We start from the raw sequence: 15,047 nt of genomic DNA, 5'->3' as shown, positions 1-15,047 counted from the left end.
GTTGACCAAATGTGGACTTAGGACGTGCTTTTAATTTTTAAAAACTGCTCTTAAAACGCGATAAAACACGTTGAAATGGCAAATAGAGGACGGAAGAGGGTGGACCACGAAAAAAATCAAGCGAAGGAGAGTAAAAGATGTAAATTAGTAGAAGAGTCGACGAAGGCGGGTTACATATGTACTTAACCAGTTACATGTGAGTATGTGATATATATTTTATTCATATAGAACCACAAACACACACTCGGCCAAATCCCAAGTTGGGGAAATAAAAAATATGGTTAAAAAATGGGGGGTTGGGGGTGGTGGGTTGGTCTGCCAGAGTGGACAGTGCATCTGAAAAAAAAATTGTGTAAAGCGTGCATTTACATAATGAAAGATGTAGCAGTGCAAGTGTGTGATTTTTTCCTAGAGTATATATGACGGAAAAGGATTAGCGATGGTCGTCATGTGCGTGGCACGGCCAAAAAAAAGCAAGGAAAAAAATTAAATTATAAAATATTGAAGCAAGTAAGAAATGCGCAAAAGGGACAGAAAGCAGAACACTGCTTGCTCACAAATGCACTGGAAGATAATTTCGTTTTTCAAATTTTTGGGTTGCATGATTGCATTCCTTAAGTAAAGAAAACGATCATTGCAAAGGCAAATCTTTCAGAAATTAATAGTACTTCTTTAGATTTAAAAACCCCTGTAAGTGTTTTATTGTGTTCAGAAATGAAAAAGAAAGGCTGATTTTTCTAACGTGCAACCAAAATTAATGTCCTTTTAGATACAAATGCAATTTATAAGCGCCAGCTCGTGTGTGTGAGAGGTCCCGAAAAAAGCTTTCACATGGCTTCCATCGCCCACTCAGCCCTCCCTTCTTAAATATAAATATATATTCTTTTTTTTCAACATAATTTTGAATAGCATTAAAATTATTAGCTACAAATGAATAAAAAACGAGCGCCGTGGGGGGGGGGGGGGGGGGGGGGGAAGAAGAGGCTGCGGGGCAGCTGGAAAAAAATTAGTGCGAAGGACTAGAAGTAAAAGAAAGAAACGGGCGTACCTTCCTTATGTCGGGGGAAGCCCTCTGGAACCCCCATTCTATCCCGCCCAGCACAAATGCGCATAATGAGCTCTGGTCAGCCAGCCTAGACGGCTGTGGGAGGTTGCCATCGCAGAGATTTACGCGCGACAAGTTTTTCTTGCCCTTTTCCACAACGTAATTCTTTTTCATGCCCTATTTATAGAGTTTGGGCGTATGCCTTGCCAAGTTCCATTTTGTATCAAAATAAGAGGTATGTCTTATATTTTTATACTATATGTTACAACCAAATATTACTCACCACTTATGTGATGGAGACATAAACTAGTTCCTAGCATTTCATTTAAGCGTATAGTCTTATTAAAATGTAGTGTATTGAAAACTTTGCGCAACCCGTCTTCAATTTTAGGTAACATTTTTTGTAGCCTCGCAACATCCAGCTAAACACTTTTCAGTTGATATCGCAAATCCTTTTCGCTGGCGCTTACATAATGATATGTGGCCGCGGATGCCAAGGGAGGGAACATTTAAAAAAAAAATCATTTAAAAATAAAATGAGAAGGAAGTAGCGTCTGCTGGCTTGCCTTTCTCCATTTGCAAGCAATTTGCGTAAAATGGGCTTCCTCAAATCGAATGAATTAAATATAAACCTGCTGCAGCATAATTATAAGCAAATCAGTGAGCAACATCAGCAACATTTTTGTCGCATGATCACCCAATAATTAAAATATAAATGTATGGTATATTTAAAAATCAGTTTTATTCCGTTATATCATGCTTGCTGTATTGTGTAATATATCAGTTAAACGTAACTCTTAACTAGACAAAAAAATAATCGATTATATGGTAAATAGGGTGACCGTGAATAGTATGTAGCTCCACTTTTCAGAGTTTATAAATGGTGCATTTGATCCTCGACCAGCTTTTTGGGCCTTCGCTTGCGGCGCTTTCTTGCCTTTCGCCGTAGGCGATCGAATTTCCGGATCCGGTCGCAAATGAAATGCTTGAGGTCATCGCCCTCGGCGGCCGATTGACGACTGCACGACATTGTGAATAATATTAGCGAGTTAAGGTAGAAAAAGAATCTTATATCGTAGTCATCTAATGATGGTTTGCCCTTGGTTCGATGATTATTATTATTATCTTTCCGCCGGTCTTCCCTTTCCCGTTCCTTTTGGTAGTTAGTAAAGTTGTGCTTGCGCAACTTGGAGGCGGGATACGTACTGGGCGAAGGATGGGGCTCAAAGGTCGAGCTCTGGCGCTTCGAACTGGCCAAGTGTTGCCGAAAATAGTCGTAAATGCTCATGTTCCTTATAACGATCGTGGTGGTGGTGTTGCTAATGTTTATTATCGGTCCCGATTTATGCGGCGCCACATGCTGTAGATTTAGCCAACTGCCGCCTGCCGCCTGCACGCGAGTTGGCAACGAAGTGGCCACGATCTTATTGTAATTGTTACTGGCCAACATCGTTGTCGTGTTTAATGTATAATATAGCATTGGCTCATTGGTGTTATTGTTGCCGATGTTATGGCATCGGTCATTGTTGTGTTGATGGTTCTGATAATCTTGATTGTAGTAAGGATTTTTTTGTTGGGTTATTGTTGATTTGGTTGTATTGTAATCTACAGCAGTGACTGCAACCCGTCAATGATCAGCGACCAGCGGTCCCCAGAACATTTTCGATATCTTCGAGTCGTCCTCGGTTAAAAAGAACTGACGGCCCAAATGCACAAACTCCTTGAGCGACAATTGGCCATCGCCGTTCTTGTCTATCACAGCGAATGAAACGGCAGCATCGTCTTCGGTCAGTCCCAGACAACGGAAGAAGAGCTTGTATTGTTCGAGATCCAAATGGCCAGTGTGATCAAAGTCCACAGCCTAAGAAAAAACCGAAAAATTATTTTTCTGATTATCGGATAATAGCAACTTAACAATGAAACGAACCTTAAACAAGTAGGGCAGGAAGCGACCGATGCGTTTGGCCATCTTCTTGTCGTTGAGACGATGGTGCAGATCGGTGAGGAACTGCTCGGCAGTCACCAGATTGTATGGGGTTATCTCCCCGAACTGCTCTTCCCAAGTATGCTTGATCACATCGTTGAACTCGGCAGCGACCTCTGGGGTCAAATGGCCCAGATCGCTGAAGCGTTTGGCCAGCAAACTAAAGTCGTCGAAGGACACGACGCCGTCGTGGTTAACGTCCAAAATGCGGTGTAGAGTACGCATTTTGCGGCGCCAGAAGGCTGAGTCGCCCTAAAAATGAGGAAAAACATACATATTAATTGGTTTTCTTTACGTTTTAATTAGAAATATTTATGATATTTGATTTAAAACATACACAGGGCGTGCTGAAAGCTTCTTAAACTATAAAGCTCATTCCAATTCTTTAACCGAGCCCTTTGCTCTTTTCAAACTACCTAAAAAGGACTTGAAAAGTAAAGCTTGAAAGCTTTGAAGATTTGGCTGTCCTTATGAAAATGCGTTTTACATTTTCTAGCTTTTGTCATAGACCGGCAGCGACTGCTTGAGAGCTTTTAGAAGCTTTTACCTAAAGGATTTCCAAGGACTTTAAGGAACTGCTTGATGACTTGTACAGTCAGGATTCATTTTTATCAAGCACATGCTTTAAGCTTCAATTCGCTTCGCTTTTTTTTTGAGAAAGCTGAAATTTTTTATTCATAACCAAAACCAAAGCTTTGATCTTAAAATAGTCCGCACTCAAACCAGTTACTACTGTTAAATGGCCACTGTTAATCAGGTTACAATGTTGAACTATTTTTTAAATGCCGCTGAGCAGGTTCAAAAAACGACATTGAGCACGGCAAACAAATTTCGAAACACGTTTCTCACACACAATTGAAATTTCTCAGCCACGTGGACCGTGTGTTTTATGGGTCTATTTAATGGATTTCTCAAGCAGTTCACTCACCCGTTCGCTGCGCTTGGAATCCATTTTCTGGCGACGACGCTCGAACTCATCATCCGAGTCGGAATCGCTATCACTTTCCACCTCCCGTCGCAGTTTGGCCGCTCCGGCCTTCTTTGAATATTGACGGACTGCCTGGACCACGGCAGTTGGCATTTGATGCCAAAGCAGTGAATGTGCTCCATGTCCACAGATATTGCCACCAGATGCCAGGCGCTGAAATCAGAAGGAAATGAGAAATTAGAAAAATTTGAATGTAAAATGTATTGGATAAGTTTCCTATCATGAAAGTCATTTTGATTGTGCTTTATAAAAAGAGATGCTAACGTGTCATTAATAATATTACCCAATCATTATGATGTTGTTTTGTATTGTTTGTGTTTATTTCGGTTCTCACAGCCCCATGCTGAATGCTCTTTTTGTTGTTGATACGGTTGCTAGATGCCCTTCGGTGTGTAAGCAAGCATTATGTTTTTAATTACAACTCAACGCACTGCTGTTTTCCTGTGTTTTTGTTGTGCTTGTTATTTTTCCCATTGTTAAGGTCAGTACTGTTTACTCACAAAACAATTCTAAACCCGATTCGTCGTTATCTGTTTTTTTACGAGTTTTCCATCTTCGGTTCGCCTTAAAAGGGCCAAAGAGTGACTGTATCTCAAAAAACTCGGTTTACAGTTTGAGAGGCGCTTGGTAATGGTAAAAAAAACACGTGGCGATCATGTAACGAATTTAAAAGAAGAAATTGTAAACCAGTTGGAAAAGAGTTTCCAATATATATAAGAATTACAAATATAATACATTCAATGCCCTTTTGCCAACATTGCAACTTTGAAAATTAAAAAAAATAAATATTGATGCCAAAAAGCAGGTTTTTTCCATTATCTGTGCTTCTGTCAATGCCATTGGGAAAAGATAAAAAGTTCGCTACTTTTTTAATTACAAGAAACCGAATTCCCTTGTAAACGTTTTGAATTTCAATGGCTCTCGATAAGAAAGAATCCAAGTACAGATGTTGCCAGCCACCGACGACGATGATATCATGCATCATACCATATAGCATTATCATAAAGCCCGCTCACTTATTGTATTTGACTGTTTTGGGACCTTTTGCGGTTCCAGTTGCTTCGTTTGGTTAAACGAACTTTGGATTGTTTCTGTTTTTCGATTTTTTTTGTAAACAAGTTTCTCCAATATACGAATTAATGAATGCAAAAAACGGGCCTCCTTTCATTTGAATGTCTGCGCGTCTCGAAAATAAAGAGAAACACGTTTCGACTATAAGAAAATAAAACAAAAAACAATGCCAATGATTTATGTGGAAGACGCAGAGAGTAACAAGACGGCAAATAAAAATCAAAGTCGAGCAACAGGTCAATGTTAATTCAGCAGCAAACAAGAAGTAGAAAAATCGCGAACTTTAATCATTTCCTGTGATTTTAAAACTGCTTTTTCCGGGGCGGTTAGAGAAAAAGTAAATTGGGGAGAGGGACTTTTGTTGTTATAATTTCCAATGCTTTTGCGCAAGATTTTCCTGCTACAGAATTTGCGCAGTTTTCCGACTTTCAAAATGAGGCGGTTGTTGTCGGTGAGAAAGGAAAACAAGCTTTCACCTGAATACACGGTGGAAAATACCAATAAGTATTAATATTGGATTAGCTGGTTACATTAATGTATGTTGTGTCAACATAATATCATAAATTTCGTTTCGAAACCGAAACATTTATGCAAATACTGTTGGCCGGTATTTTCAAAGATAACAACAACATAGGTGTAAGATGAAACGTGTTTATATATTAACTGAACTATTTTGTTAATGTATTGATTCAATAACAACATTTTTTTGTGTGTAATTTCCATTTGTTTATCTTACTGTATCTTGTTTTATTTGTTTCATTGAGGGATACGCCTCTTTCGGCACCGGCTTTTCAATGTCTTATTGATTGATTGAAGTGCGGCGCCCTTTAATGATTGATTTGCAAGAAATTTGCCATTACCTAGAAGTATTTAATAGTTGAAAAATAATGCGGGAATGAAAAGTTAATGAAAATTAGAGAATTAATAATACTAATCTCTTTCGTATTGCTAAAATTACAGTTGGGAATATCTATTATTTTTAATCAAGTATTGAGTTCGAGTTCTTACAGTTTCGAATGCACTTCTACAGTTTATTTAGCACTGGCCTCGTTTCGTGAACATTCCCGCTCCCAATTTTCATTCTCCGTTTCTCCACTCTTCCTCCCCATTTTCAGTTCTCCTTCCACCACTTACTGTTTTTCGAATTGCGATTCTATTTCTCTGATTTGTTTTGAGTTTATATCTTGGGGAAGTTGCTTTTTGGTGGAACATCTTTTGTGGAACTGGTTTTAAACTCTTTATTTTATAACTGTTGCTTTTTAGTTTGGTTTAGAAACTGTTCTTTTCTGTCCGCTTTTATGATCCTACGTTTATCTAACTGCTTGTTTCTTTCAATTAAATTAGTCACCTTAACTACAATGCACTGAAAGAAAAACTGCACTTACGTGACAATCGCTGTGCGAAATGGGCGTGTTTGGGGGCGGGGAGGCGGTCTGGTGCAGAACGCCGACAGTTGCGGCCATGTTGCGTTCCAGAACTTCTCTTGAAGTGCGCAAAATACCACGGCTCACGATGGAGAATGCCATTTTGTTTTTCGCTCAAGTTTTAACCTCGGTTTTGTTTAATTTTTCCTCAATTTTCGCTACGTTTCCCTTACAGTTTTAACTGCACTCGAGAAAATGTGCAACGTTGCTTTTATTAGGGATTTTGTTGTGGAACTCTTGTTATTATTTCGATTGCAACGCGCATTTAACAACCGGTTTTTTCGAAGATGCACCACAAAAAAATGTTTGCTTTATTTTTCTGCTTTGTTTCGTTACACTTTGTTTTTGAGTCCGCTAATTTGTATTTTGATTTCTCTGGGGTTTCAGTTTTTTTTTTTTTTGGATATCTTTGCTTGGGAGTAAACACAACCGTTCGCTTAAGCGTTCGAATTCGTTTTGAAAACCATCGCTGCGCAAAGAAAAGAAGTCGACGTCGACGCCTGTAAAAGCAGAGCGGTCTTTCTGAGTGTGTGTGAGCGGGAGTGCGAGTGTGTGTGTGTTTTTGTGCGAGGGAGAGGACAGCATAGGAAGGGAGCAGGGAGAACAGCTGCTACTTGGAATGGTTACCACAAACAGGCAATACACACTATTGAAGCCAACATCATAGTAGTTACATTTTTAAATTTTCACGAAGTCATACTTTGAACTGCATAAATATGTGTTTCAAGAATACTTTGAATATGAGCGTTCCCAAATGTTTAAACCAGATGCGGAGCAATTCGTATTTAAGTTTTCTAGATCATAATTTTGCGTCCTTGGCTGTACATAAGTACAAACACACAGGCAAGACCATGTAAGCCGGTTGAAGAAGAAAATGGAGAGGAAGCAGGAGCACAAGAAGGAGCAAAAACAAACAAACACAAAACCCAGTGATTGTCAAACCTCGCTTAAATGGAGAACTTTATTCACTTTCAAATAAATGCCCAAAAGAAAATGCACTATATAAACATGGGATTACACACACATATATACATACATGGATTACAGTTTTCCATTGATAACGTAAACGAGGGAATCCAAAAACAAACGCCAAAACTCAAAATGAAAATATCATAAAGTGTGCGTATTTAGGTCGCTGCGTGTGACAAACTGTCGGTCCAATACAATATGCCCCAAGACACCCTTCCCCCCTCACGGCGCACTTCCCCCAAAAGTGCCCTCTACGCACACACATACCCATGAAGAAGCACACATACCTACGCACTAATAGTTTCTGTTTTTCCGTTGCTGTTCTACTTCATTGCTCCACAGCAAAACGCATGTTTACACCCACACGTGTGCGGTAAATGTTATAGGATCATTACAACACTTTACAGCTAATAATAACATTGAAAGATCGTTTTTAGTAACCAATTTCATCCAAGCGCTGGGCATTTTGCCACCATTAAAATTATCTTAAACTATTTTTTATTACCCAAAGTGTCGAAAAGCATAATACTAAGCTGATCATTCTACGCAACGCAGCACTATTTCTAGTACCTTCACTGTGGACACACAGACATACATACAGCTGTACATACGTGTAAGATTGTATAATAGTCTCTTGATCAAATAAGCGCCAGTGGACTTGGACCCAAAAAACATTGCATCGAAACGAAAACAAAAAAGAAACCACCGAAAAATTAATAAGAGGGTAGTGATTTGAACTGGATATATCAGTGGCCGGCAAAAATTAAAAGAAATTATCAGCTCCACTAATTCCCTTTAATCTTGGTTCGTTTTAATAGTTTTTACTGCCCATCAAGATCAATGCTTTCATAAATCCCCATAGTTTTGCAAGCACTGGTCCCCCCAAGAAGTGCAACATTTTACGGACAAAATAAAAAAAAATCGAAGGCCCCCCACTTTGCCGTTTCGAATGCGGCAAGCGGAGTGCACTGCACTCTGTGGAGGCAAAAACTTGAAATTACAGACGGAAAACCAAAACATGTGAGCGACCGGGAAGTTTCCAAAGCGGATTATGCGGCGGTGAACTCAAGATAAATTGAACATAATCCGTTTATAAAGATAATGGATATCTATACATATACATATGTGCTAGAACGTTCTGCTTCTGCATTTAATGTATTTGAAGTCGAAATATTATTTCTATTATATTATTATTGTGACATAGATGCGTAGATGCGAAAATAACTATTCATAATAATATCTACAATAATGCATAAACGTCACTTGTTTCGGGGTGGACGTGTGCTTGGAACGAGAACAACCGGCGCATCGGCTGTCTGCTGACTTTCCGACCGTCACGTAACACCAGGTCCAGGGACAACAAAAGCAACACAAAACAACTGCAAACATATGACCACCAAAACAGGGTCTCAACCATGTAGTATATATGTATGTATATAGAGTGTGTGTAGTTTAGCATGCGCCCGCTACAAATACATAAATTATAATCTATTTGCTGCTGCACCTGCAAACAAATAAACAAATAAGCAAATAAAGAACGAAAATTGGAGACACACGACTAATGACGTCAGAAATAGCTTTTAACATTACACCCACGATCCACATGACGTCTACCATAATACATTCATAATATATAGCTCCAAAACTCAATTGCCGAAAATAAAAATGCGTAATTTAAACGCGCGCGCGAAAGAGGTGCAAAAGAAAACAGTAGAAATCCGCACGTTTACCTTTACGAAAACTTTCCTACTTAATTAATAGACTTCAAATCATTAAATTTAATACTTTAATTTAATATTACATGGATACATACATATGTATGTATCTATAATCAAGAGTTCTTAAAAAATAATTGAAAATATTTATAACTTTATATTACAATTTGACTGCCATCTTAGCTAGTGCCCACTGTATTGTAATTGTAAGTCCGCTCCCAAGATTTTGCTTCTGTTTCATGTGTTTTTTGGGCGTGTGCCGGGGATCCAATCGAAATGGGTGGATCGTTGTCGAGCGAACACGCACACACGTGTGCGGTTCGAGGTACCCGAGAATATTGGACGAGATCGTTTCGTCTCGTCTCGAAGTGGAAGCCTTGTGCTCCATGCTCCACGAATTTGTGATGTTGTGTTTTCTGCTTCTGCGTTTCTAGTATTTCTTGTCGCGCTTTTCAAGGTCCGCAGTTCCACAGTTTTGATGCCATTTCAGATTTCCGCAACGCCATTTATATTGATGTGCGTGTGTGTGTGATGCGCGAGAGTTGTTGTTTTTCCTGCCTTTCTGTTTTTTGGCGTACGTGTTGCGCCCCAACGCCGGCTCAAAAAAAAGATTAAAAAAAGAATTAAGGCAGAAATTATTCTTGTTCGCATTGGATGCTAGTCTAACCCTCTAAAATGAAAACAGTTAAACATAGTTGTTGTCGAATGTTGAAAGGAAATATTATTATCAAATGCATGGTCTAAAAACATTTTGAGTTCATTTACATAGTGGAAATTGTAATTTATTTTTGTTTTTTTTTTTCGGTCAGTGCGTAGAGTGTTTCACACGGGTCTTTGGAGGGTTAAGCAAAAGGGTTGTTTATGTTTCGGGTTCACTAGTTTTTCTTTCAGTATGCGGATTTTGGCACGTCGACACACCGGCGACAGAGGAACGACGCCGACGCCGGCAGAGAAGTCGTGCTGCGACTTTACATAAAATGTCATAAAATTTAATTGCGTCGTGCATTGGTGTGTGTGCGTGTGAGTTTTCCAGTTGCCTGCACCACCAGAAAACAAAAAAAAAAAGACAAGAAAAAAGCAGCGACTACGTGCCACTTGCAACGCATCCTTTTCCACGTTGTTGTCGTAGGTCTTCGATTTTTCAACTTCATTCCTTTAAATGGGAATGGAGAATTGCTTTTTAAAAAATGCTTTAATTACATATTTTTAATTTGAAAATGCGTGATTTGTAATCGTTCAGTTAGTTTAAATGTATTTTTTGTCGTGTAATTAATTAAATTACATCTGACGGTCGCCTTATCAGCAGCGACCTGCTTATAATGGCTGATAAAACCCCAAAAACAACAGCAACGCCCAAAACAAAAAATAACAACACATGACTTTCTGACCATCGCGGGTTACAAAACCCAAAAGGCTAGAGATAAAAGCCAGTCCAACTTTACGGTAAAGATTAGGCCAGAAAACAAATACGAAATGAAAATGAAGTAGGCAAACACAAAACAGATTTGAAAATTCGAAATTGCTTTTTGAAAATGTTCGGTAAATAGAGGAGCCTACAAATTTGGCGGGTAAACAAGGCTATTGATTTCCGATTACAGTTTGAGAGTCACTTAAGGTGATGGGTTTGAGTAATAATATATTTGGTAAACAATATTTGAATGTCCATGTTGCATTGCTTATGCAATATTTGCTTAATAACAACATTTTTGTTTCGAATAAAAAGGCAGATTTCATTAACTAAACTAAAGACAATTGTCATTTTCATTGCAATATAATTTATTTGTAAGTTCAGTAGTATGGTATTTAAAAACGTAAAATTGATAGAATGATGTCGCTTGCATTCGTCTTTATCGGTAATGATAAATAAACCAAATTAATCTTTTATTTATGGCCAATAAACACACTTTTAGGGCTTGTGTAATTGGCCTTCAAACACAACAGCATTCTAAGAAAGGAAAACAAAAATCAACAACGTGGCCCAGAAAAACAAAACCAAAACAAAAACATGCTAAAAATCTAAACAAACATAAGAGGCATGTGAGTTTTTTTTGTGGTAATCCACACCGGCATATAACATTTAACCCTGATGTCGGGCGATTGAAAGCTCCTTAAGTGGCAAGTGGAGATCCACCACACTGAACAAAAAACAAGATCACTTCGATTATTTTTGTAGCATCACTTGTTGCGTTTTTGAGTTTTAAGCTATTTCGGGCTATTGTTTTAAAACTTGGTAAAACTTATAAGGCATTCGATCACACTATGCTTTCATTATTAAGCACTATTCAATATTTTTTCCCCTGTGCAGTGTGAACTGCCATTTGAAATAATTGTAAATAGGTTTTTGTTTTTCCCATCGTCTGCTATTTTTAGCCGCCAATTAGAATTTGCTTAGGGCTTTATCTGGCTCCCAAGAAGAAAAGTTCGAAAAGGGTAACGACTACGTTGTTCCCGGCACGTTAACACAAAAATTCTGCGTAAACAAAATTGTAAACAACGATTACGAAGTAATCTACCATATCTCTGCATGCTTTTGTAATATGTGGGCGCTAGAGTGGGCGTGGTCTTTGGCATTGAAACATTGTATTGGCAAAAAAAGAGCTATTGCTAGTTTTTGCAGGTTGTAGGCGATAGTGTAAAATTAATATAGGTTATAACTTATATACTAGATCTATATATACTAGATTTAAGTACTGTCGTGCAAATTGTAAGCAGATAACACTAATTGGAACACCATAGCATGCATATAAGAGCAAATTGTATTTGTGAAAGTCCAGACAAAATCTTAAAATGTCAGTCTTTACGGTCACTATATTCGTACTATCACTAGTTCTCCATAGTCTGGCTGAGAATTTTTGCAGGCAGGATCTCTGTTCCAAAGGAACCACCCATATAGCGTGTGTAAGTGACCTTTCGAAAACTTAGCGACAAATTTCAATATTTATGTGAGCAGCAGAATGTAAACGGATCCTTTGGTAGCTCTTGTCCCAAAGATGCAACCGTGATTAAACTCAATCTTGGGGATAAAAATGCTCTGATCAAGGTCCACAACTTGGTGAGACAAAAGTGGGCTAGTGGCAAGGCAAAAATTAAAAGGACCGCCTGCAAAATGGCCAAAATGGAATGGAATAAGGACCTGGAAATGATGGCACTCTTAAATGCCAAAACATGTCTTATGGGGCATGCTGAGTGTCACAATACGGAAAAGTTTCGGCTATCTGGACAGAATCTATTCGCCATGGGATTTTGGCATACTGGGATAACGAAAACTAAAATGAATATGACGTTAAGCATGCTCTTCGAGATGGCAGTTCAAAAGTGGGCAGGCGAGGAAAAGGACATTACCGCCGAGGACTTAAAGAAAACGCCCCTTAATCCACCAGAGTATGTCACTTACTTTCTTCCCCATTTTTTAGTTGCATCTTCTTTCACCCTTTTTAGAGTTATTGGCCACTTGACCGTTTTGATCAACGAGAAAAGTAATGCTGTGGGTTGTGGCTTAGTTTCATATAATCTGGGTGAAATCCGGCGATACAATCTGGCCTGTAACTACGCTTATACAAATGTTATTGGCGAGCGTGTTTATGAAGAATGCGCCAAGGCAGGCAGTGAGTGCCCAAAGGGAGTTGACTTAAAGTATCCACCGCTATGTGCTAAAATACAATGATTTTAAAGCGATTTAACAGCACTATTGCATAAGCTTAACATTTGTTTACTATCTTATTATTATTATTATTATTATTAGTATTATCATAACAGTCAGTAATCACTTAAATTTTCAGCTAAGTTCTAAGGGGTCTTATGTCTACTTGGAAACGAGGGTCTTGAAAACGGTAGGACATTTGTGGGCCGGTAGGTGGCGATAGCAGTATGTCTTGATCGCATCCAAATCAATATCCGCATCCGGCGATACAATGCATATGACGCCAAGACGATGGCCCCACATTTTATTGGGAATACCTAAGACAGCCACATCGTTGATATTAGGGTGTGAGATCAATACCTTTTTGATCTCCGATCCGTATACCTTATAACCGCCGACGGTGAAGATATCGCTGCTTTTACTCAGAAAATAAAAGTTTCCGTTCCGATAGGCGCAAATGTCACCGGTTTTAAAGAAACCATCTTGGGTGTTCTGCTGATTGTTACTAGCCAACGTGCTGGACACCAAATTGGAACCAGCAATTTGGAGTTCACCAATTATGGTTTCCGCCAAGGATGTATCGCCGCCGATATCCTCCACCGGTATTAAGCCATGATTCACGGATCCGCCGAGTTCGTTTTTGCAGGTTATAAGCTCGGCACCCTTATTGCTGATCAATCGGGCCGTGACCCCCTTCAAGGGTGAACCCAGCGTACCCGGTCGATGATCGTCGGGGGCGGTATTTTTGGCCGTAGAACCCGATGTTGGACCATTATGTGGAGCTTCGCGTTGTGGTTCATTCAATGGATGACCCAAAACCAAGCCTGTTTCCATCATTCCATAGTATTCGTATATATTTCGACCCGTAATCTCGCGCCATCTGTAGAACACCGAATCCGGTAGCAAGGCAAAAGCTGTGGCCATCAATCGTATCTTTTGCCGGCAATGATTTACAATGTACTCAACCATTCTCGAATCCTTGGCAAACATTTTCTCATACTCGGTAATCAGTCGCTTGTAGACAATTGGCATGGCCAAAAAGAGGGTAACCCGCTGTTTGGATGGGCTATTTATGCCCAATAGAGCACTCCACGCATTGTGACCATCGAATTTTTGCTGCAGCACCACATTACCGCCCACATTGAGCACTGCTGCCAAGGCGGCATGCATTCGATTCATGGATAGAATTGGCAGCATACAGTCTGTAGGTCCCAAATGCCAACTGCCGATCAAACATCGCACCTGAGCTTCGATATTCCGGTGGGTCAACATCACTGACTTGGGACTATTGACCGCATTGGGCGTATAGATCAGCATGGCTGGTGCCTTGGAATAGAAATCATTTGGAAACGTACTTTCCGTTAGGATAACTCCCTGGCACGCCACCAGTTGTTTGGCATACATCGATGTCGAGGACACACTCTCCGCCGTTGGGACAAATGAGTGATCCAATATGATGGTAGCTGATTTCACACCCTGCGACAATTCCTGGGCAAGTGACTCAAATTCCTTAGTGGCTATTAGTAGCTTGGTCTTGCAGTTCGATGCCTGCTGATGCAGTTGATCCTTCGCCTGGCCGGATTCCAGTGGAACTGCCACTTGTCCGGAGATCCAACAGCTCCATTGTATAGCTATCCACAGGGCGTTGTTCGAGCACAAGTATGTCACATTCGAAAGCGCAGCGCTGCCTGCGAAAAAGAGAAGAATTTGCGAACTTTTTGAAATTTAACCGAACATAATCTGAACCTGACGAACCTATCTGAAATAGGTTTCTCGCTTACCACATATATTTGAGATCTGAATGGCCAGACGTTTGGCGGCCATGTACAATTGGAAATAAGTGTACTCCCCATTGATGTCTTTCACGGCGATCTCATCCGGATAAAGCATAGCCTTCTTGAACGTGGGCACCACCAGATTACTACGCTCCTCTTCCTCGAAACTGCGGCGCAGCTTCTCGATGAAGCCATCCTGCAAAGATTCAATAGAAATCGTGGAATTACAACTACTTAAATATTATATATATAAGTATATTACCTTATGTATCAATTCGGCGGAGCAAAAGCGTACCAATGCACTTAACTTTAACTTGTGGGAACGGCGAAAAAGCAGCATCTTATTTTTGTTTTTTTTTTTTATAGATTACTTGGAGGTGTGAGCGCGAATTCAGTTATTTTATGTAATAGCACGAAGAGCAAAATTTAACTCCGA

General features: G+C 39.6%; 4 protein-coding genes across 6 annotated transcripts; 1 reads left to right on the top strand and 3 right to left on the bottom strand.

Annotated features, from left to right (window-relative positions):
• Window positions 1-1,763: 1,763 nt before the first annotated feature.
• Window positions 1,764-6,973, bottom strand: LOC6618978 (sarcoplasmic calcium-binding protein). 2 transcript variants are annotated; one of them, XM_002043187.2, is made up of 4 exons: window positions 6,474-6,973; window positions 3,958-4,170; window positions 2,973-3,281; window positions 1,764-2,906 (listed from the first exon to the last, which is right to left on the bottom strand). In XM_002043187.2, exons 1-4 carry the CDS (start codon window positions 6,612-6,614, stop codon window positions 2,673-2,675), a joined length of 897 nt encoding a protein of 298 aa, XP_002043223.1. In that variant the 5' UTR covers window positions 6,615-6,973; the 3' UTR covers window positions 1,764-2,672. The 2 variants fall into 2 exon arrangements, with proteins under 2 accessions (XP_002043223.1, XP_032580203.1); XM_032724312.1 differs by lacking the exon at window positions 6,474-6,973 and adding an exon at window positions 4,301-4,477.
• On the bottom strand, window positions 1,920-2,495 carry LOC6618979. Its single transcript, XM_002043188.2, has one exon. It carries the CDS (start codon window positions 2,493-2,495, stop codon window positions 1,920-1,922), a length of 576 nt encoding a protein of 191 aa, XP_002043224.2.
• Window positions 6,974-11,569: 4,596 nt separating the features above from the next.
• LOC116801961 (antigen 5 like allergen Cul n 1) lies at window positions 11,570-12,866 on the top strand. 2 transcript variants are annotated; one of them, XM_032724314.1, is made up of 3 exons: window positions 11,570-12,094; window positions 12,150-12,577; window positions 12,635-12,866. In XM_032724314.1, exons 1-3 carry the CDS (start codon window positions 11,984-11,986, stop codon window positions 12,858-12,860), a joined length of 765 nt encoding a protein of 254 aa, XP_032580205.1. In that variant the 5' UTR covers window positions 11,570-11,983; the 3' UTR covers window positions 12,861-12,866. The 2 variants fall into 2 exon arrangements, with proteins under 2 accessions (XP_032580205.1, XP_032580204.1); XM_032724313.1 differs by having other exon boundaries at window positions 11,573-12,094; window positions 12,147-12,577.
• Window positions 12,686-15,039, bottom strand: LOC6618977 (malonate--CoA ligase ACSF3, mitochondrial). The gene is made up of 3 exons (XM_002043186.2): window positions 14,874-15,039; window positions 14,618-14,807; window positions 12,686-14,524 (listed from the first exon to the last, which is right to left on the bottom strand). The coding sequence occupies exons 1-3, from the start codon at window positions 14,949-14,951 to the stop codon at window positions 12,999-13,001; spliced, it is 1,794 nt and encodes a 597-aa protein (XP_002043222.2). The 5' UTR covers window positions 14,952-15,039; the 3' UTR covers window positions 12,686-12,998.
• Between the last annotated feature and the right edge of the window lie 8 nt (window positions 15,040-15,047).

Source organism: Drosophila sechellia, chromosome X, assembly GCF_004382195.2.
Source record: "Drosophila sechellia strain sech25 chromosome X, ASM438219v1, whole genome shotgun sequence".
NCBI classification, from domain to species: Eukaryota; Metazoa; Arthropoda; class Insecta; order Diptera; family Drosophilidae; genus Drosophila; species Drosophila sechellia.
Note: the sequence above shows the minus strand (reverse complement) of the source record. Positions and strands in the feature narration are given on the sequence as shown.

What these genes read in the sequence shown, in the direction of transcription:
- LOC6618977 (XM_002043186.2), bottom strand. Translation starts at nt 14,951, where the DNA reads ATGCTGCTTTTTCGCCGTTCCCACAAGTTAAAGTTAAGTGCATTGGTA. An exon ending in CCGCCGAATTGATACATAAG is followed by an intron (nt 14,808 to 14,873) that starts GTAATATACTTA and finishes GAATCTTTGCAG; the next exon opens with GATGGCTTCATCGAGAAGCT. An exon ending in TCAGATCTCAAATATATGTG is followed by an intron (nt 14,525 to 14,617) that starts GTAAGCGAGAAA and finishes TCTTTTTCGCAG; the next exon opens with GCAGCGCTGCGCTTTCGAAT.
- LOC6618978 (XM_002043187.2), bottom strand. Translation starts at nt 6,614, where the DNA reads ATGGCATTCTCCATCGTGAGCCGTGGTATTTTGCGCACTTCAAGAGAA. An exon ending in ATTCCAAGCGCAGCGAACGG is followed by an intron (nt 3,282 to 3,957) that starts GTGAGTGAACTG and finishes CCTCATTTTTAG; the next exon opens with GGCGACTCAGCCTTCTGGCG. An exon ending in TCCTGCCCTACTTGTTTAAG is followed by an intron (nt 2,907 to 2,972) that starts GTTCGTTTCATT and finishes GTTTTTTCTTAG; the next exon opens with GCTGTGGACTTTGATCACAC.
- LOC116801961 (XM_032724313.1), top strand. Translation starts at nt 11,984, where the DNA reads ATGTCAGTCTTTACGGTCACTATATTCGTACTATCACTAGTTCTCCAT. An exon ending in GAACCACCCATATAGCGTGT is followed by an intron (nt 12,095 to 12,146) that starts GTAAGTGACCTT and finishes TTATGTGAGCAG; the next exon opens with CAGAATGTAAACGGATCCTT. An exon ending in ACGCCCCTTAATCCACCAGA is followed by an intron (nt 12,578 to 12,634) that starts GTATGTCACTTA and finishes CACCCTTTTTAG; the next exon opens with AGTTATTGGCCACTTGACCG.
- LOC6618979 (XM_002043188.2), bottom strand. Translation starts at nt 2,495, where the DNA reads ATGTTGGCCAGTAACAATTACAATAAGATCGTGGCCACTTCGTTGCCA.